Raw genomic sequence first — 20,776 nt, forward strand, 5'->3', positions numbered from 1 at the left:
GTTATTCATATTGCAGTGCACTTGCCATTTAGTGAACAGAGACTTCTAACTGCACAATGGAAAAGCTGTCTGGCAATTTGGGGTTTATGGGGTGTAGCAAGATTCAGCTCTGCATGGTTCACTCACTTCTCATTGCGGAGGTTAGAGTAAAGTTTCTGGCTGGATTAATCTTTTTTTTTTGTTTGTTTTAAAGCTGGTATTTTAATGCAGACTGTTGGGCTTTAGTGCATTATTACAGCTTTTGGAGGTTTTTGGTTGGTTGTTTTTTTTGTTTCAAGATAGCTATGAGTTAAAAAGTTAGCAAAGTAGAAGAAAAACTGTGCAACTGGTTAGTTTATCCTATGCTTGCATGCTCTTTTAAATCCAAAGAAAATAATAGTTGAACTTGATCATTGTTAAAAGTTGCAGTGAATGAATTCCATATAGAAAACGCATGCAAATGAAACACAACAAATAGTGAATAATTAAAATGTGTTTGGACAAGCTGTGTACTCTAGGGATGGCTGTCAAAGAAAACATGCTGGTTTTCCAGGCTCTTTTTGGCACATAGGAACATGCTCAAAGGGGACCCATGGCAGATGCAGGGTGCATGGGGTGGAAGCTAGCACTGGACTCCTGTGGCCTGAATGAAATTGTGCCACTCCATGAGACATGCTGGAAACCCAGTATGCACTGGAGTCCAAGGCAGCCAAGTGGTGTGCCACAATGGATGTTGCTAATGCATTCTCCTCCCTCCCTTTGGCAGCAGAGTGCAGGCCACAATTTGCTTTTACCTGGAGGGGTGTCCAACACACCTGGAATTGACTGGCCTGGGGTGGAAGCACAAGGTTTTCTGCTTTTACAATTCTTTTCTCTTCCCCTGGCCCATTGGGCAGGGAGCAAGCAGCTGTGGTACTGAGCTGCCCATCAAGGTTAACCCCCAGGAGCTGTGTGCCAGCTGGAGCCAGTCCTGCACTTTGCTGCCAGGAGAACAGCCTGAGTCCTCCTTCTTCCTGCTGGGCAGATTCAGACAGCTCAGTGAACACAGACAGGTTTCCACAGGAAAATGTAGTTAAACTTTAGAAGCAGACTGAAGCTTTGTGCTTGTTTTGAGAAGATGACTCCTTTTCCAATATCCTTTATACTTCCTTAGTTTAAAAAAATTACACAAGTGTAATTACCACTGTAGATCATGAAAGAGATAAAAATCAAAACGTTTTAAGTGGTGGAGAAGCAGCAGCAATGTGGACTCCATGTAAAATGCTTAACTTCCTGCACCTTACTGGAAACACATGACTATACAGGTTTGATTTTTTCCAGAACTACCAAACTAGAGTTGCCACCTATGGAAGCAACATGAAGTTCTGAAATCACTATTTGCAAGATTTCAAAAAGAGTTCTAACAATGTGCAGCTCCCACTAAAGTATCCCATTAAGATTACGTTGAGGACAAATGCATTTTGATTTATTATCATAATTATTTTCAGTTAGCTAAGAAAAACTGCATGAAAAGATTCTGCATGCAGAGGAATTAGGGCCTCCATCTGAATTCTCGTTCTTGTGCAGCCAAAGTGAATAAATCAAGCTACAACATGAGCTCAAATAACTCTTGCATGGGGGATAAGCAGTTGTTACAGGAACGTACGCACAAAACTTGTTGCCAAATGTAGAGCAAGAAATAGGTCTTTTTCTTGGCATGAAATGTAAGTCAGTAGTTTTGCTCCTTATTAGAAGGATGCACTTCCGATGCGGGATACACTGCTGGGTCCATATGAATAAAGGTAATTAAATTAATTCCAGTTGGCTTGGCTGAATAAAACAACTGTTTTGAAACTTGGATTCATCACCAAGTTGTCTGTGGTGATAAGACATGTTTGTAATCCACTTAACTTTGTAAAGTACATCTGGGTACACTGTAAGATTTTAAAGTTAATAATTTGGGGAATATTCCCTGGTAAATTAATTACATCAGACTCATAAGCAGAGCTGCAAAGTATTTTATTCTTTGAGTTGTGTGACTTCTAAAGTTTAAGTTTAACTTTGACATTTCCATTACTTTACCTAACTGACCTTTAGTATGATTGTTTTCTAATGGAGAACTCTTGTCACAAAACATTAAAATTAAGTCTTGTTCAGCGGCAGCTGCAAAAGGTGATTTGCCCTTTTGTGAAATTCTACACAATTTATACACAGCCTCACTGACCTTTTTGTAGCATAACCAGTATGTGACTTCTCTGACATTTAAAAATCAAGGTAGCAACAATAACATAGACTTTCTAAACCATACCTCCTACTGAAACTTTTATCATGTAACACATTAAGCAAGAATTAGGTTGGGAATTACAAATATGTATGAATATCAGAGTAACTCCATTGCAGTGCCCAACTAAGCAACTTAATCCTTTGTTCTTTGGCAGCCACACCTACAAAAACGTTTTAAATTCGAAAAACAACTATCAGATGAGGTCTATAAAAGGAATGTTCAGACACTGGTTCCTCTCCAAATGTGGGGCACATACATCTGGTTGGGAGGAAGAGAAGTAGCTTTGCACATCACTGCAAATTGAGGATGTTCAAGTAAGTGGTTCACTTGAGAAAAAAGATGTCCAGAAAGAATTTTAGAAGTACTCTTGACTTCCAGAAACACTCAGTTCTCTAGATGTACAACTGGGCTGTTCACAGCACTTACAAGTGAAAAAAACAAACTCTGAAATAGGTTGGCTTACATTATTTGCTTTTCTTTCATTGGCAATAGATACATTAAATCCTTGATGATTTCTTTTGTCTGTTACCCTAGAGGCTGACCTGCTCTCAAACTTACCGTTCAGTTATTTTCTGAGAGTATTACATATCCTTGTGTATTCTAGGAGTGTGTGTAACCTTCTGTCCATTCTCAAATAGTAACATAAAGAACAGGCCTAAAAAAAAAACAAAACCCAAACTCACTCTTGATCAACTGATTATTATCTTGTGAGGATACAGAGCAAAAGCCATGCAGACAGACACTGCATCTAATTTACTTTGAGAGATTTATTGCAATTGATTTTCACAATTTCATGAGTATTTTTTGTAAGACTGTTCCTTTTCTCACCTGCTTCTCTGGGTAACACTCATGTAAATTAACAACTGGCTGCCTTCCTCCTGATTTAGAAATTTACTTCAGAATTTTCAATTTTGCTGACATAAGTTAAAACAGCAGAATTTTTATTGCATAATTTATTAAAATGTAGAAACATGATACAATTTAATGTGACACCAGAAAACTAACTCAGTGCATCACATTTTCATTAAAAATATGCAGAGTTTCCAATACAAAGTCCTGATCTGTTAAAATCCTGTCTTTAAAAAAAAAAATATTGTGGCACTTTAGGAAATGAGATTTAATTATTTTTTTTAAATTGGATAGTACAATGCTCAAATCAAATGCTCAAATCAATGCACAGTTTCCAATACAAAAAGTCCTGATCTGTTCGAATAGTATCTTTTAAATAAAGAGGTAAGGATAAAAAAAGAATAGTGTAGCACTTCAGGAAATGAGATATTTTTTTTTTTCTTTATTGTGTATTACAATACTCAAATCAGTACAGGTTCATTAGTAGCAGCGGAAATACTTTCAATTGTATTGTATCTGCAGGGCAAATCATCTCAAACTTTCAAAAGCAGCTCATGTTACGGTGTCAGTCGTTTGGGATCCCGTGGAAACATGGAGGTCTGGCGAACATTATGCAGCCCTAGGTACAGCATAGTTACTCTTTCCAGCCCTACAAAAAAATGAAAAAACCCCATCAGCATAGTCACTCGTTTGTTTGAAACTCTTAAAAAGCTAACGGTATTGGGACCAGATGAAGTCCCTTCCAACCTGGTACTCAATACCTACAGTCAGCCTCACACAGTAGCGTGACCAAATACTGGCATGTGTGCATCAGCATCTCTGACTACAGAAAGTAGAAACAAAGCCAGGCATTTTACATACCATGATGCAGACTTCATTTGGAAAGTGTATCAATAAGCAATGGTCAACCCTGAATCACTTTGGACTTTTAAGAAAGACGGTACAGAATACTGAAATGGGAGGTGGGTAACTGAGAGAACCATATGCTGAATACAGCAGCATAGCCCAAACCAGTCTTAACAGCTTCAGAGTAAGAGACATTAAGTGCCATAAGCAACAACAGAAAAAAACCTACAGTTGGGGAAGCTTATTCCAAACTCTCTACAGTAAAAAATGTAGATTTAGCAATACGTATCTGTGTAACTATCTGCTGATATCACAGTATCACAGTATGTTAGAGATTGGAAGGGACCTCAAAAGATCATCTAGTCCAATCCCCCTGCCGGAGCAGGAACACCTAGATAAGGTTACACAGGAACGTGTCCAGGCAGGTTTTGAATGTCTCCAAAGAAGGAGACTCCACAGCCTCCCTGGCCAGCCTGTTCCAGTGTTCTGTCACCCTCACTGAGAAGAAGTTTCTTCTCAAGTTTAAGTGGAACCTCTTGTGTTCCAGTTTGTACCCATTGCCCCTTGTCCTATCATTGTTTGCCACTGAGAAGAGCCTGGCTCCATCCTCATGACACTCCCCCTTTATATATTTATATACACTATCTTTTATAATAATAAATATTTCACTAGTGATTGTCTTCTTCCTTCCTGAAATCTTAGAAGTTATTATGTATGTACTGAGGAACATGGAAAAACTCCCTAATCTGTGGGGCTGCATATACATCCTAGCCATGCTATGATGATCCCCATATGCACACTGGTTTTCACACAGTGCCCTCCCATATTAAGGTTTCCATTTGAAACAGTTAGAAATCAGCCTTAATTCTCTCAGCATCTCCTGTTTGGCTGGTACTTGGATTGACCTCTGAGATGTGCCATGTGGAGCGTTTACTGTGCAGAAGAGATGTCGCTTCAGCTTCCTTGATGTTAGTTCTTCCTGGCCTAAATGATTTTGGATCATCTGCAAATCCTGAATCTCCTCTGCCTCCCAAGTACTGCATAATCATAGATGTAGGTAGATAGAGATCATCTTGTACGTATTTCAAAACAGTTGTCTCAATAACATATCATAGATGTAATGCATTTACTGAAGGCAAACTTAGTTGTTCTGAGAACATGCTCAGAATGTACTAAATATACTTTACAAAAATAAGGCAAATGCAGAAAGACTGAATCAAATAAATAATTGTGTTCATTGATGAGGACCTACAAAATGTCCTATTTCCACATGCATGAACAGTTTCATCCTGCTAATGGAAGCAATGTACATAACTGTAAATTGTTATAATTAAGATGCCTAAATGCTATCTTTTTTCATTTTAGTATGCAAAATACAGCCAAGACCTGAAGCCTCAGTACCTTTGCTAAAACCATCAGCATGAGCCAAACTGATTGTTGATATTCAGTCAAATCGCTGAAGATGACAAGCAATCAATTGCTTCTCCTCACTACGTAACAGCTTCATCAAATGCACTAAGAGACCAGTGGCAATGATAAATCCATACATAATGCGGTATTTTCTTGCTTCCTTAAATTCTCCTCATTGGTCAAATTTGAAAGTGATGTGCCTGGCTAATAAATGAACACTTTTTCTTGTGATCACCTGCTTTTTAAACTTGCCAGATGATGCCATTATGAGTTTAAATTCTCCATCATGAACAGCCCCATGCATTTGCCTAATAAGGCTACTATTCTCATTTTATAAAAATGAATAATAAGAAGAAAATAAATAATAAAATAATGAAATAAGTAATAAAATAAATAATCAAATAGAAATAAATAGTAAATTAAATAATAAAAATTTAAATACATACACTTACCTATTCCACCACCTGCATGTGGAGGTGCACCAAAACGAAAGGAATCAATATAAGCCTTTATTTTCTCCAAATCTAGAGAGGAAAAAGACATGTTTCTCACCTGCTTAATGAACACCAAGCCAAACATACAAGTGACTACAGAACTGCAAACACAACAAAAAATTTACCAGTTAACGTACAAACTAACAGTGTGGTTTTACTTATCAAACATGTAAATTATCCAGGACTATTTAGAAATTATAACAGTTTTGATTTTATAATGTTGTTAATAACTCAGGGAAGAAATTCTAGAACTGAGTAAGAGCTAGGCCCAACTGTTCATGTGACTTACAGAAAATGGTGATTTCTTGAATAAGCTGCAGTAAGAAAGTAAAGATTTAGCAACTATTTTTCCATCTTGGTACAGCGGGAGCTACTCATTTTTTGCCATTCACTGGAAGCATAATTTTAACCTACATTTTACTCTTGTGATCACCTGATTTACTCTTACCCTTCTACTATTAGCTGGCCTTGTCCTTGCCAAGATTTTATTTATTTTTTTTTATTTCACCAAGGGACACTTGCTTATTTGCTATCAGTTCAGTAGAGAGAGGCATGACCGAAGGAAGACTTGTTTGTCTACCCTCATTCTGTTGAATTTATTTCCTGTATTACACTTTCTGTAAAGTCCTTGGAAACAATTCCTTTTCATCAAAGTGTTGGTTGGAAACTAACCATTTTCTTAATAGCTCCACTCTAGATTAAAATGGTGAAACAGAATTAGATGCATTAAGAATGAAACAGCATGATGAATTTAGGACTACCACCTTGTAACAAATTCTCCCCCAAATCCTTCCTTTAAAGGAAACAAATCCGATCATGATTTATACTCTTTTAAATTCAGCTTCATGTTGTTTACCAATGCCATGATGCTGGGCTCTTTCTGTCAGCAGCTGAGGATCGTGAATTCTCTGTGCTCCAGACAAGATCTCTTCCCCTCTCATGAACATATCATAAGAGTTAGAGTTTTTCTGGAAAAGCAAAGATGAGTTTATTTCCCATGTACAGTTGCTCCATCCTTACGTGACAAATGTGCACCTCTCAATAACTTCACTTATCTGAAGTTAAGTATGCAAAGTTGTGCAGTAAGACTGCAATGTATCTGGAGTCTGGTCAGGAATTACATCCCTTTTGCTCCTCTGGTTAAACTAGAGCTGATTTTAAAAAGTGAAGTTCATGCACATGCCCTCTGAAAAAATATTACATTTGCATGTAGTTATCCCAGCAAAAGATGCTCTAAAGATATTTACCCTGGATTTAGGAATGAACTGGGGAATTCCTAACAATTTTAAAAAAGTGTATTTTCTGTTAAAGTGTCTGTTACCATAGAAGAATGTTTCTGCCTCTTTTCAGTGATGGCAGCAGTGTTCTGACCATGGAGATCTCTCCATAAAGCTCTCCTAGCTTTAGCTAATTTGTTTCTTTCCAGTATGTTTTCACCAGTGAAGAGTAACTATAAATATTTTACGTGTCATGTAACACTGATCTAATCTTGTTATCAGAATTTTAATTATAACAGTGGATCACAGAAATATATTTAATTTCATCATTTATTTAATTTCATCAATTATTCATGCAGAATAATTTAAACTGAAAAACCCCCCACTAACAACAAATAATGTTACTTACAGGATTTACTGGGTCTGGCATTGTATAAAAAGGCCTCACAGCAAGAGGATATTTGTCAAGAATATAGAAGTCCGTGTCATACTGAAAGAATGTAATTTAAACAGTTAGTACAAGAGAAAATGATGTAAAGAACAAATTAAAAGAGGAAGACATAACCAGTGTTGTGAATCTTTGTAATAGAACAAAAAAGATCTTTCAATATCTTTCCACAAATTTAACACTATTATCTTAAAAAGATAATACTTATCAATAGAAGTCATGTATTATTTTTCAGATTTCCAGTATTACCTGTGTAGATTTACAAATGTTTAGCAGTAAAATGTTTTTCTGTAGTAACAGGTACTTACTCATCTCCTATAAATTTACTTAGAATATGGTTTGCTTGGTTGGTTGGTTTTAATTATGTTGAGATCTGGGTTTGGAACGTACTATCCTGTTTGGTGTACTCAGTATAAAAGATGATAGAAATAAATATAAAAGATTGAAAATAGTTTGAAACAGCTTATTTTGTTTAAGACAAAACTCTCTGTAGATGAAATAAGCAGCAACAAAATGGGAATGAGTCAACAATTAAAAAATGTTTATGCTAATCACAAACTCTTCACAACTTCTACATGTTTTGAGATACTGTATTCTGGATCAGTGTGTAAAGAGCTGTTTTACATGACATAGGCATTTATCCCAACACAGTGACTCCATGCCGTCAGGTTTCACATTAAATCACAAATTTATTTATTCTAAAATAATTGTTACCTTTTCCTTTACCAGGCGTCCCAGGAGCTTTTCATTCGGTGTGCTGAAAAAGATTTACCACCATTAAGTGATTTAAACTTGGGCTGATTATATGCTCCACAAAGCTAAAAAGATTTCAAGATACAGATTTTATGCACCCTACCCTTTAGAAAATCTAGCACTTGTTTCTGAATGCTTTGGATTGTGCAAATTTCAGAAATAAAGGATATTTATTTTGTTCCAAAATATTCTGTATTAGTCCTAGAAAACCCTTAAATTAACTGATATCTAAAGATATTCCTGGCATACACCTTGTGCAGCCATTTCTTCTTAGGCACAATTAATTGAGGAATACCATAAGCAGTTGCTAAAGAAATTATTTTTCTCTATCAAACTCTTATGATTGAAACTTCTTCAACATGCAGGTCATTTAACTGTAAAATCATACATTATCCTAATGGTACTGGATATATTACAGGGAAGAACAGAAACCTTTTATTAAGTGTCTTTTTAAAAGTTTGTATATAATCAGTTAGTTAAACCCATCTTCTGGTAAACTAATGGGAATGCAATCATACGTGCTTAAATCTTTTTCCTAAGAGGTGGAAAGAAGTGGGAATGTGTCACTGACAAGAAAGACCTTAAGACTGAAGAATCATTTTGTTCAAAGACGTGACAATTCACACAAAGGACCACAGTTGTTAGAAAAACAAGTGCTTCTTATCCTTAGAAGGTCAAGTTACTCTCACTTTATGCTTTAAGTTACTTTATTTTAGATTTCAGAGTTTGTACATACAGTCTACATTAAAAAGAAGGTCTATTTTCATATCCTTTTCATTTATTTGTCAAGAGAGTTGGATACAAGTACTTTTTATTCCTTTATAAGCTAGTGGTTCCTTCTTGAGGGCTGTCACTTGAACCGTACCAAACTGACACTTTCACAAGACTGACACATTTGTGTACTGCCAAAGTACCTCAGATCTTCTTCATCACCCATCTCAATACCAGCCTCCCTAAGCATGGCCACAGCTTCACGGTATTCCAGCCTCAGAGTTGGCTCCAAAAACTTAAATGGCTCACAGGGGAACTGTTTGTTCACAGTCTGAATTTCAGTTTGGAATCTGTATACAAGGAAACAAGAACAGAAGCAAAATACAAAACAGTCAAGAAGTGTACTCTCCTTGCATCCAATAATAATTTTGCAATGGCAATACAATCTTGCCACAAGAGGTCCCTCTTGCAACATAAAAAACTTTTAAAGTCACTTCTGGAGAAACTGAACAATCCTAATGAAATGCTTCATGTAAATTTATGCATCTATTGCAATCATATACACATTAATATTTTACTACTACTTCTGTTTTATACCTTTTGTAAGAAATAAATGACTAGGTCAAATTTTTCCAGTAAAGAAAAGTCCTCTTTTAAGTAATATCCTGTTTTAAATATAAGAAAACTCCTTCTGCACAGATGAAAAGATATGCACTTCTGCTTGCAAGATAGGCTAATTTGTAAGCAAATGAAAACCGCCTCCTAAACTTCTGACCTGAGTTTTCAATGAGTTAGACTGTGGATTTACTGTGAATAATGGAAAATAAACTTTGCTGCTTTCATGGAAGAGATGCAAGCTGTTATAATAAATTTAAATCAGAAAAACTTTCTTAGACAGCAAATATTAATTTAAAAATCTAAAAATCAGTTTACCTGTAGTGGCACAAAAAGAAGGATGTTTTAAATTAATGATGGATCATTTCTATTAGGAAGTCCATCAACAGTGAACAAGTTTTCTAAGTGCAAGTCAGCATATTCTAGGAGATGCAGCTTGGGCTAAAAATAGTTTACTGCCCTATGGCTTGAGTGAACTTTAAGTCAGGCACAAACAATTAGTTAAGAGTAAAGCAAAAATGTTTTGAAGTTCTGTTGTAAATCAGGTTACTACTGATTACATGACAAGCTTAGAATAAAACACTCACCCGTTTCATACCACAATGCAAGAGATCACAAAGTTGATCATGAAATTGAAATGCTTTCATTACCTTTCCTGAAGTCCCTTGAATATCTGCACCAAGGTATCTGCAATCTCATCTACCACTTCATGATAGTGATAGTTAAAAGCCATTTCAATATCCAGACCAACAAACTCAGTCAGGTGTCTGTGTGTATTGGAGTCCTCAGCTCTAAATACTGTAAAATTAAACAATGAAAATTCTAACTGACCTGAAATTATCATTCCACATTGAAAAAAATAACACTGACAATCAATTACATCAGCATTTGGATTAGACAGACAATGCTGTCTTTAGACATGACAATTCTCACTGAAAATCAACAAGAAAACTAGCTGCCTCAGAGCACCATTTGTAACAACAGTGACAACATTATTGTAGCTGTGGTTGGTGCTCAAAGGATACAAGACAGACAAGATGGTAAAAGGCATTATCTCTTGTTAGACCAACAGACAGAAGTGGTAAAAACAGACAAGCTTTCAGGTACAAAAGGACTTTCAGATTTGAAAACTGTCTTTTTCAGAGGAAATGGACTTGTACACGTGTGTGTTCTGGTTCTGGTTTGGTTTTCCCAGACGTATGAATATAATATAAACATGTCTTCCTATAAACCATGACTCATTTGGTAGCAATTAGCAAGAAATTTAAGATCATCCAAATTACTTGCCTTTTTTTTTTCTTCTAAATAGCATAAACTGTTATTATTGATTTGTTTTCCAGCATCTCCTGCTTACATATCTTTGAACTGGTCTTTCAGGTCTTAGGAAAAATAAATAAATAATTTTAAAAGCTGTATTACCACCTAAAAAAGGCCGAGTCCTACCAGCTTTTGAGAAAGAGAAAACCTATTATTGATTTTTTTTATTATTTACTGACAGTCCAGACAAAGAATATGTTTTCTAAATAAAGTTCTTTGGAACATATACAATAGCAAGGGATAAGTATACATCAATATGCAACCTAAAGCACATAAAACCTAGCTTGCTTGTTTTAACTGCTTACTACTGGGCAACTAAAGCCAACTAGGCTACTACTGGCATGACTAATAGCGAACTATGGCTTCAGTGATCAGAGTGTTGTTCCATGTTTTACTAATTTCATCATATTATCAATTTCCAGTGCAACTCTATAGTCTTTATCCTCACAGAACCTCTTGGTTAAGAGTTCTCTGCCTTTAGTCCAGTATTTTAGTTTTGTTCCAGCAACTTCTCTATCAACTTTGCTCTTATTAGGTGCCCCAGCTGAATTTATGTTTGTAAGTGAAACTGTATTAAGTCCAACCATTTAAAGCTTTCAGCATGTGTGTTATCTTATTTGTACCACAGCTGCTAAAAGCCATCACTGCACACTTCACACTTTGGATAAACCAATGCTTTTCTTACCTGGCCCAACGCAAAACACCTTTTCAAAGTCAGCACATATACACATCTGCTTGTACAGCTGTGGAGACTGAGCCAGGTAGGCACTGCTTTTGAAGTACGATACAGTAAACACATTGGCTCCTCCTTCACTGGCAGCTGAAAAGCAAATGCTTGCAGGAATTATTAAAATAAAAACGTACAAAATGTATCTGAGGTAGACTGATTGACTACTGGTCTTACATTTAGAGATCAGAAGGAGATTTTTCCCCAAAGCATAGTACAGGAAAAAGATATACATGCATCCATTAATTCTAAGAAAGTTTTGCAGCTCAGGACTGTCACACATTGTCTTGAAAAACTGCAAATTTAGATTAAAATGTAGTAAAATATAAATGTGGTAAATGTAGTTTAAAATGTTACTTATTCCCAGCTATCCTTCATCTTAAAGTAAGAACAGCAGAGAATGCATGCTTGTATCACCACATCTACTTGCAGCCCAACATTTCTGCGGAAACCAGGGACGTAGACTTCCAGGGGTTAGCTGCAGATGCTGAGATGAAAGTGCATATCCTGTTTTGCCAGGATCATCCTCTCTAACTGAAGGCATAAATATCTCTCAGACCCAGAACTAGACTGACCAGAGGACACCTGCCAATGGTATAAAGCTTTTTCTCAGTATGAGGCAGTTTTCCTAGAAGGTTACCTTTAGAGAACAGGAACCAATACACACATTTGAATCCCTTACTGCAAACTGCCTACCCAAACTATCAGCTGAGTCACTTTATGTTTCCATTTCCCAGTGCGTGATTACAAGAGTTATAGTTGCCTAACTTGCTAACAATATCTTTGAAAGTTCTAATGTTAAGGTAACTCTAAGTACTACTAATTATTATTATTACTAACCATTCAATTGAGATTAATGCTGCTTCTCTCATTACCGCTACTCCCACTGAAATGGTTTCAGTGAGTATTTACAGCTATATTTGAATACAAGTAACTTTTAAAATATTGAATCTTAGAACAAATGTTTCTATGATATTTAAATTGGAAGTTTAGTAAGAATTACACCAACTTAACTTAGTTATTTTTACAAAACATGACCTCATACAAACAATAGGATGCTTGCCTGCCTGCTTTCAATGGTACACTGCACAGTAAGAATAGCACACTTCCTCAAAGATCCTACGTAAATAAACTACTTGGGAGTCTTTAATATTTCATGCTGTTTCAACTGTCTGCAGGAAAAAAAGTTATCTGATCTTATAGTTCAACGATACTTTCCAGATTGAAATATTGAAATGCTTACATATTTTTTTTTTAAAAGCCCTTTTTTTTTACCTCAATCAAGAGCTGTCTTCAAAAAGACAAGGTATAAAATTCAGTAGGCAAAATGTATGCATAGAATGAATGCACATACAAAAATACAAATGTTCTCCCCTACATTTTCCATGCATGTCTTAGCAACATCAACAAAACCTCAAAGAACACCAATAAGATGGGAAAAAGAACCCATCAGTAAATCAAGTAATTTAACTTTTTAAAACAAACCAGATCATCTAGAAGCAGAATCTACATTTCTAGAACTAGAACAAGAAGCAGAATCTACATTTCCAGACTTTAAGTCAGGCTAAAGCTGTTATGCCACATTTTCACAAAAATAATCTACCACCTTCTATTTGGTCATATGCTCATTGCTAAAGGGGTGACAAAAAAAGTATCATCTTTTATACCATGATATGTTTGTTGTAACTTCCTTATAATGGAAGCTACTTTTTAGAGTGGAGTGGGGTTTTTTTTTTATACTGGGTATGGAACTGGCAGCATTCAACACTGATATCACTGATTTGAAGAACAATGCATATGATCAGACATCTGCATTTAACCAAATTAAAACTTTAAATACACTGCAAGGTATATAAATCAGGTATATATATTTGTCTTTTCATTCCTTTAACATCTGAAGTCAGCAGAAAAGTAAACAACTTTGATACCTATTAGGAGAAGTTTGCTATGCTGCATCTAAATTAGAAATAGAATTTTATGGTTTTTACACAAAAATTTACTAGATTTTTGACAGGTATGCTGAGCAACTCTAAAAAAAAGATGACCTGTAGCTGCTGGATCACATATACATTACCTGAAATGATTTTGGGAGTCTGAATTTCCACAAATCCCTTGCGAATAAGAGTTTCTCGGAAAAGCTGACAAATTCCAGACTGGAGGCAGAAGATTGCCTGACTGGTACAGGTCTATAAGAAGAAGATAAAATAATAAATCCTAAGTTAGTTTTTCCTGACTCTGTTAATTTTTCTGGAGAGCTAGAAAGAGGAAGAATCTCTTGTCTTAGGAACACTTGATTAATGTATTTGCCTAAACAGAAGTGCAAATAGCTAATTGTTCATTACACAAAAAGAAACAGTAAAGGAAACAAGAGAAACCCCTCATTTCAATTTATGGCATATTCAGTTATAAAGGAGACACTATGGACAGTTTTATATTTACATAATCACTTATTATATGCTTCTGCAAATAAAGGTTTTACAGTAAGAAATAGAACAAAACCACTAAACCTATTAAAAAGCTTTCAGCACACTGAACTAGAGCAGCTGCAGTAATATACAGCATCCGATAAAGGCAAAGCCATCAGTAACTTACATGAGGTAGAAATATTTGTGTCTATTAAAGGCTATAAAATGCAACATTTTGCATGTAAAAACACACCCACATGTTAACCATGTACAACACTTCCACAAAACCATCCCAGATCCAAGGTCTAAACTCTCAGCATTTAAAGCAGTCCACAAAACACCTCATCATGTGAACTGCAGTTCTGTCTTTTCAGAATTTACTCCCGAAGTACATTTAGCTGGGAAAAAAAAACAGGTAGATTTAGCTGAATTGATCATCACCTTTTTGTTTATGTATATGACACACTTAAGCTACTTATCTCATTAGTATATACCTACACTGAATGTTCCTGTAATGTTCTTGGGCTTTAGTGTGAAGAAAAAAAAAAAGCCCTTAGTGAATGCTGAAAACACTGCAACATGTCAACACTGAACCCGTATCTGATTTTGTACTTGCAGCATTTAAGACCTGACAGTTAGCAACCTAGAAGTTTATATAAAACCTACCGAATTCTTGCAAACAACTAAGAGCAGCTCTTTACGACAATCTGCGTCATAGCACTGTTTACTTCTCCTTTCTGAAAGGTACCTGACTTTTCAGTTAGCGTAAGAAGAGCCTTGTGGGCTTTTTCACATGACTCCTACAAAACCACAAAACAAAAAACCCCCAACCAAAACAAATTATATAAGCATCCAAATTTAGACAGCCAGTCAGTAGGTATGTTGAAATAAAGCTACATCCGTTGTCTCTGCAAGATAAAGACAGTGCTTCACTGAAAAACCAAAAGAGAAAACTGTAATAATGCTGCAGATCTGCAGTAATTTGGAGGTATTTGCACTTTTAGCTGACTGATAAAATATCTCAGGAGGATAAGTGGTTCAGACTAGTAAATAACAGCTAGCAGCTCTCACTGTCTGATAGCATTAACCACAGCCTCTACTCCCACTACTTTCAAAATGAAGGCAATGCGGTTTTGAGCAGCAGTTACAAAAGTACCCTCAAACTTTGTCACCTTTTCTACATGGTTCTCCCAGAATCCCACATATGCTAAGACTTTGCCTGAGTTCTGAGCATAATTTGCTAGTATTACATGGAAGCACTGCGATGATTCAAAGGGTTATTTGGGTTATTTGGTTATTTTTATTCTTTTTTAACCATCTCCTACTTAGAAGATGAAAGACATTTTCCAAGAGATGACAACTTGTTCGGTTTACTAATACAGGTTTTGATAAATTAGATAAATTTCAAAAAATGCTAAGAGAGAAAATGTGTCACATTTATTTAAAGCAGGATAGTAACACTTTCTTCTCTCCCCTTCTGATGAACCAACACCAAGTTTCATGCCAGAGAAGGTTAAGAATGCAGTCCTAAATCATACAATCCTAGGGAAAAGAAAAATGGTTGCTATACCCAATCTGAAAGCAATTACTTGGTCTGACCTAAAACTGCGCACGGCCACTCAATAACAAACACAGTTCCCCACTAACAATAATTTGTCAGACAATTCCTCCTGGCTTAGTAAGAACGCAGAGCAAAGACTCTGTCTTCCTAATCCCATCTATAATGCTATATTATGCTTAAAAAATAGTATTTATGAAAGCAGACAAATTCACAGATCTGGACACTGAAGCTTTCATCTAACTATAGACTAAGTAAAGAACGAGCAGCAATTCTCCATACCTTAAACTAGACCTGACAAGACCACTCTGCTTTCTACCCAAGGTAGCCGAGTTTCACTGTCTGTTCATTCAGAGACTAACAAGGGCAACTTGAGAATTTGTGATGCTCGTGAAGGGCCTGGAGAACAAGTCTTACAAGGAACAGCTAAGAGAATTGTTCAGTCTGGAGAAAAAGAAGGCTCAGGGGGGTCCTTATCACACTCTACAACTACAGAAAGGAAGTAGTAATGAGGTGGGTGTCAATCTCTTCTCCCACATAACAAGTGATAGGACAAGAGGTAATGGCCTCAAGCTGCACCAGGGAATTTTTAGATCGGATATTAGGAAGAATTTATTCACAGAGAAGGTGACCACACATTGGAACAGGCTGCCCAGGGAAGTAGTGGAATCACCATTCCTGGAAGTGTTCAAAAAATGTGTAGATAAGGCCCTAAGTGATATGGTTTAGTGGCGGGCTTGGCACCTGGTTGGTAACCAAATCCTGGTTGGACTTGATTATCTTAAAGGTCTTTTCCAACCTAGCTGATTCTACTGCAGTCTCCTGATAAGAAACGTATCAATAAGACGTTTGAGATAAGCTCCTAAGTGAGACAAGCACTGCACAGTGTGCAGTGGAGCCAAATGCATGACCTCAGAAGTTTTATGTGCCACTACAACTTGCCAAAGATGGCACTGTATCTACACATGGAGCAAAATTTTTCAGATTTAATTAGATCCTTTGCGCTTGTATAATGTTTAGGACAAAAAGAGAGTGAATTTATCTGAAGAAAGTAATTCAAGCTGTTATCTTGTCTATCCAGAGTCTCTTTAAATGAGATGCTGGTATGTGTATTACAAAGTTTTGTACCATGGTAGGTAACACTGTTACCATGTGAGCTACCATACTTGGGTACAACACAGCAAACTGTGTTGTAAGACAGAGACAGCTGTCAAAATGAATCCATTTTTACCTTTGCTTTAAAAAGATTTTGCCATGACATTCTTTTCCTGTAGTGTTTATTCTTTTCCTGTAGTGTTTACTCTAATATAAACTCTTTCACATACATATTGACAAATCATCTCATCTGAGACTATGGCAAATATAGCAAATGTTCCTTCAAGAGTTAAGCAGAAACAGAAATAAACTTATGTCACTTAACTGAAGAATATTTTACAGGAAAACTCACTATTTCTAATAATCGCCTTTGTTGCAGACAGCAAAAAAAAAAAAGTGTAATTAACAAATCTGAAATAGGAGTTTTGGTTATAATCTCACTCCAATTTCACCCGTGTGTTTGTTATTTAAATATCACAAAGGAAAATGTTGGTAATAATAGAACAGAGTGTATTTTAACACTAAAAGCAAGAATATAAAAACAATTATCGCATTTCATTTGGCACAAGCTGCAGTGTTAGAATAATAGCCATGTAAGCTGCCAGAGACCAACAAATGTGCTCAACAGAACTGAGGATAGTTAACACCTTATGTGATCCTATCTCAAAGAGGTGAGACTGAGGCACATACGTGCAAAGTTGTGAACTTTTTACTTTTATGTCAGCTGTAGACTGTTCCACTCTCATCTCAGTTTTGCTTTTGTGCCTGCCTGCTGTTAACTAGCTATCTTCTGCCATGAATAATCACTAAATACATTAAGTAGGCTAAATAAAAAGGGATAATCATATAAGCTATATTCTTTTAAGTAATACACATTGTTTTAAATAATGTAAAAATTTTTGCAATTCCTCTACTATATATGAGAAAAGAAGGTTTTGCTAGGAAATATGATTTCTGTTAAGTAATATTTTTTTTAACCCCAAAGTGACTGAAGTAAACCTTTACTCAAATTTCAATACTACTTACAGTACGAGAAGAAGGTATGAACATGAAGTCTGTTGTCTAAATGACTGGGACTGTGTTATGCCTTCACTACCAAATCACTACCCACAATAAAATAAACTGTACATCTGCTTGTTCGTTACAGCTTGAATTCAGTCAGAAAAAACACAGCTTTTGCAATTAGTAAACTGAATTCAACACAATGAAATCAAGCTTTAAGTAATCAAGTATTTTGGAAAAAAAAAAGAAAAAAAAAAAAAAGAAAGCAAAACTGCATTAAGATCAGTGTACAGCTGGATTATCATATAACAACTAGATACAGAGTTTAATGGTTATGCTTTGCCCTGAGCAGTTTCAATAGGATAATGTTGACCCTATACAGACCATGCTTTGGTTTCAATGAGCTGTGCATTAGCAGACACAATTATAGAATCAGGACTGCATAATGTGCATAATTCAAATCAAATCTGGACTGATACTGTTAAGATAAAAACCCTACTGGACGTAAAAAAAAAGGCAGAGTAAGGAAATCAGTCAGGTCCATTGTTAAAACTGGATGAACCGGAATTGATTTTTATTTCAGATGGAGACAAACTAAGCAGCAGAGCCCAAAAACCAGTGCTTCACTTTTCATCTTCTCTTATTTTTCACTTACTACAGATCTTCATGAAACGAATACTTCAGATAAGAACAGCAGAATCACAGAAGGAAAGATCTAAAAACACAATCAGTCTTCCAATTTGCCTTTCTTAATTGTTCCAATACAGGAATGGTAAATCAAACAGCTCTAGAATCAACCAGTTTGAGTTTTATTAAGCTATCATGAAAAACAGATACGTAGGTCGTGGCTTCCTTGTGGGTCACTTGTGGTTTTTTGAAAGAAAATCTGGTCTATACAAGGACTCTTTCTTCTTACCACTCTCCTGTCTCTACACCCCTGATTTTTCTACTCCACAAGTTTGTGATCTGTATTTGATGAGTTACCCCACCAGGAACAAATTTATTCCTTCTCAGTCATCATTCTTTGGAAAGGATTTTTAAACCCCTCCACCTTAAATAATCACCGTTTTACCTCACCATCAGAATAACAACTACAGCAATAGCTTGGGATCTTGGCATTTAAGTACTTCCCATCCTTAACCTCAAAGAAAACTATCAGGCACCTCTGGGAGATCTTTGTCAGCAACAAAATGCAAGATTGTTAAAAATACAAGGCACAACTTGGTCTATTTTCACATGTACACAAGCATGAAAGTCTTGCAATCTTTGTAGAATACTCTGCGTATTAAATCTCCATTAATGCAATTTCCTTATTATTAATTGCACTCCTTTTGCATCATAATCACACTATCCTTTTTATACATCACAGCTGGATGGAGCAATGCTGTTTTCTGAAACCCAGTCCCTTTCACTGATGCAATAACTGAGTTTCACACCTCCACTTTATCATGATTTAGCCCTATCTAATTAACTCATTGTAAATACTTAAAATAGTTAAACTACTTAACTACTTTAAATACTCTATTTAAATGGCCAATAATTTAGTTCTATTCAAGGACTTCTTTTAGCCTAAGTCTAGCCAAGATCTATGCATTTAGTTTGTTAAATTTTTCTAAAACAAAAAAACAAACAAAAAAAAACCAACAAAAAAACAAAACAAAACAAAAAGTATCTCTATTTTTGATGTTCGATGACCTCCTTCTTCCTTAAAAAACTGGGGCACTGAGGAAACCAGAACTAGATGGTACATGTACCTGTGGCTGGACTTCCTCGCACACTTGTAGGAACAGATCACTTCAGTATCTATGTCAGAACCACTCTGTTAACATTTCTTCCCTCCTGCCCATGATTTGGCTTTCCTAGAAGGAAGAGGTATAGGACAGCAGTGGCTATGGTTTCAGATATCTCTGAGCTTTTAAAACATTGTGTCTTCTAATCCTCCTTAGATCATGCCTACTTATGCAGTGCACTTGAAACAGTAGTGGTTTTCTGAACTCCCATTTCTGAAATATAGCTCCAACCTATCCAACCAAATAACTGAAAATCAATTACCTCTTTTTGTTGTTTCGTTTTTGGGGGTTTTCTGGGGGGTGGGTTGTTTAGTTATTTTGAAAGACAAACTGCTTTTGTGTCCCTGCTCTTGTGATTCCACTGCATACAGTGCTTAGGATGTGTACATACATATAAGCACATGTTCTCACTGGAATTTCCCCTTTCTCCATTAAATACTTCACACTACTAATTCAGGTCTCCCTTTTAAAAACACAGGTCAAAGTAACACATTATTTAGAATCTTCTTTTGCATAAGCAAAGCTTCTGCAGAAAAAAAACCAAAGCAAGCATGAATAGGCATGAGCCTACTGTTCCAAAATAATCTGCTTTTGTTCTGAAACAAATAATGAAATGTGAAACAAACATGCAGAAATGTTCCCCAGTCAGAGACTGAAACTTTCCCTGTACATAGGAGGAAGTTAAGATAGATACCTAAGCCTGATTTAGGGAAAGCTGTGGCCAGATTACACCCAGTCACAGGTGCATGCAGAGGATGAGACATAAAGCACTGAAGTACTGAGATTTGACATTTCATCCTTCAACTTCATCAAAAGTTACCGTGAATTCCTGTTCAGCATGAAGTAGCTGTTTCACATCACACTGCAACAGCTGTTGGAGCTAAGGAGAAAAACAGCTTCTGCAGAAGGCAGTTAAGGTTCAGACCTCAAAACAAGGTGCCAAATACTGCTGAATAAGACAGTGTACTGACACTGGTTGGGACATACAAGTTATAAAAGGCCACAGCAGCATCCACTTAGCTCACCAGCTGTACCCTCCAGGCAGAATACTGATTAACTAATCTTCTATTACTGTACCAGCAGAGACTTTTAAGAAGTACTGGGAGAGTCATGCTGGACTACTGACTGTGTACAGGGACAGAAGAATTTTAGCCCACACCTTTTCATCCATCTCTCGTGTTTATTATGGCATTACAGTCATCCTTCTTTTTCCATTACTACATGCCTTGTTAGGTTTTACTCTGCAGGTGCTCTCATCTTAATAACAGCCAAGGATACTTTCATGCCATTATTTTCA

The 20,776-nt window shown here is 36.1% G+C and overlaps 1 protein-coding gene across 1 annotated transcript in view; it reads right to left on the reverse strand.

Annotated features, from left to right (window-relative positions):
* Positions 1 to 3,358: 3,358 nt before the first annotated feature.
* The window catches only part of DARS1 (aspartyl-tRNA synthetase 1), a 42,049-nt gene continuing 24,631 nt past the window's right edge, over positions 3,359 to 20,776 (reverse strand). Inside the window, exons 8-16 of the mRNA XM_061354335.1 lie at positions 13,704 to 13,815; positions 11,588 to 11,722; positions 10,236 to 10,383; positions 9,174 to 9,320; positions 8,221 to 8,263; positions 7,468 to 7,548; positions 6,698 to 6,809; positions 5,800 to 5,871; positions 3,359 to 3,740 (exon numbers count right to left, since the gene is read on the reverse strand). Coding sequence (XP_061210319.1) covers positions 3,649 to 3,740; positions 5,800 to 5,871; positions 6,698 to 6,809; positions 7,468 to 7,548; positions 8,221 to 8,263; positions 9,174 to 9,320; positions 10,236 to 10,383; positions 11,588 to 11,722; positions 13,704 to 13,815 — 942 coding nt within the window. The 3' untranslated portion in view covers positions 3,359 to 3,648. The remainder of the gene's footprint in view (positions 3,741 to 5,799; positions 5,872 to 6,697; positions 6,810 to 7,467; positions 7,549 to 8,220; positions 8,264 to 9,173; positions 9,321 to 10,235; positions 10,384 to 11,587; positions 11,723 to 13,703; positions 13,816 to 20,776) is intronic.

Source organism: Neopsephotus bourkii, unplaced genomic scaffold (assembly GCF_033783945.1).
Source record: "Neopsephotus bourkii isolate Nb327-2 ecotype Australia unplaced genomic scaffold, CSIRO-AGI_Nbou_v1 NB_730, whole genome shotgun sequence".
NCBI classification, from domain to species: Eukaryota; Metazoa; Chordata; class Aves; order Psittaciformes; family Psittacidae; genus Neopsephotus; species Neopsephotus bourkii.